This window comes from Cucurbita moschata, unplaced genomic scaffold (genome assembly GCF_002738365.1).
Source record: "Cucurbita moschata cultivar Rifu unplaced genomic scaffold, Cmos_1.0 Cmo_Scf00036, whole genome shotgun sequence".
Lineage (NCBI taxonomy): Eukaryota > Viridiplantae > Streptophyta > Magnoliopsida > Cucurbitales > Cucurbitaceae > Cucurbita > Cucurbita moschata.
This window is the reverse complement of record NW_019268552.1, coordinates 155687-157282: the sequence shown is the minus strand read 5'-3', so window position 1 is coordinate 157282 and position 1596 is coordinate 155687. Positions and strand designations below refer to the sequence as shown.

General features: G+C 36.0%; 1 protein-coding gene across 1 annotated transcript in view; it reads right to left on the bottom strand.

Moving 5' to 3' along the window:
- Positions 1-1596, bottom strand: part of LOC111431532 (probable Ufm1-specific protease) — a 5995-nt gene that overhangs the window by 2077 nt on the left and 2322 nt on the right. The window contains exons 6-10 of the mRNA XM_023068206.1: positions 1452-1542; positions 1063-1176; positions 908-955; positions 754-830; positions 67-155 (exon numbers count right to left, since the gene is read on the bottom strand). Of these exons, the coding sequence (XP_022923974.1) occupies positions 67-155; positions 754-830; positions 908-955; positions 1063-1176; positions 1452-1542 (419 nt within the window). The remainder of the gene's footprint in view (positions 1-66; positions 156-753; positions 831-907; positions 956-1062; positions 1177-1451; positions 1543-1596) is intronic.

Below are 1596 nucleotides of genomic sequence, written 5' to 3'. Positions count from 1 at the left end.
GGGGGGGGGGGGGGGGGGGGGGGGTTGGTGAGCATAAATGAGGATCAAATTCAAGCTAATTCATACCTATGAGAAGGAACATCTATGGATGTATAATGTTGGAGTCTGAACCAGGAAATGATGGTTTGCAAAGAGCGGTAAGCACAACCCCAGCCCTACAACACAAGTAGTTGTCATAATAATCGGAGTACTAGTAATTTTTTATCTTATCACACCTGAGAAGGGGGTATATTTTCCAGCACATCATAGATCATCACTGAAGCATATCAGTAGAGAGTAAAAAAATTCCTTCAAAAACAAACAAATTTTCCACAGCTTCTATCCATCTTATGCAGAGGAATGATTTTATATTGGCTTCAACGTTTCTTTTCAGAAGAGAGCAAGTCAAATGGCTATTTAATAGTCTATTCTACAAAATACATATATCTACGTGAACAAATTTACATGGTTCTTGTGCTCACGAGGAACTCCAACGCTTCCAAATTAAAAATATCATTGACCATCAATAGCAAGGAAGACAAATTTAACGGATAAGTTTTCAAATTTGGAGAAGCCCTAAAGGATAATATTATCAGTATAGGACATTAACAACACAGATAAAAACATTTTAAGTTTATTATTTCTTTTCCCCAAAGGATTTGAAGTAGTCTATTATTTTAACTTCGTAATATTCAGGTGAAAGTCCGTCTCTATCATTGTGTCTTTGATAATTTAATAAATTACAACTTCTAGGTAAATGGAAAGTTCGAATACCGAGTCATTGAAACCTTCTTGAAGATAATGATGGTACTCATACGACCCTTGAACAATAGACATTTGGCCACCAGAAACTGCATTATTTAAATTTGATTACTAAGAGAAGAATAACAGAAAAGACAATATTTGAGATCCATTATTAGCAACCTACCACCGCTACTAGGAATTCCAATATGAACATCTTTGAGCAAAAAGGAACCTGTTAAGATCATTAAACAAAAAGACATTTAGCATAGAAAATCCACCAAAAGAGAAAGGGAGAACAAAGTTTGGCATTGTTATGTACTGCATCTGAATAATTCTTACCCTTTCGTGGCAAATTGTCCTTCCTACTAGAGAAATCCAAGGCACTGGCAATTCTTAGTACAGGACGATCAAAAGGTAACCCCAGTCTTAGGTGTAGGGCTTTCCTTAATTCAACTGATTGGGAAAATGGTTAGAAGTACATAATGAAAAGTTAAGCACATGACAACAATAATACAATAGTAATAATCACATTTCCTCAATAATTATGCAAAGATTCACAAACCTGAAAAGAGAGTGGATACTTACAAATTAAAGGTGCCTGTACAATTAGTTGAAACACAATTTGACAATTTACCATAACTCTAACGACACTTATATTTTCAAGTTCAACCATATGGTGTCAATAAGCAAGAGTTGGCATATCAGAGGTCATACACTTTGGATTATACCTTGCTTCATTTCAGTCTCCCCATAAGTGAGTTCATAGGTAGCAGTTATTGGATGCAAAAATCCGGGAGGACAAAAATGATATGGCACTAGCTGCAGAAGCAAACATTGACGGATAAGATTTTGTATTTTCGGGGGGGGGGGGGG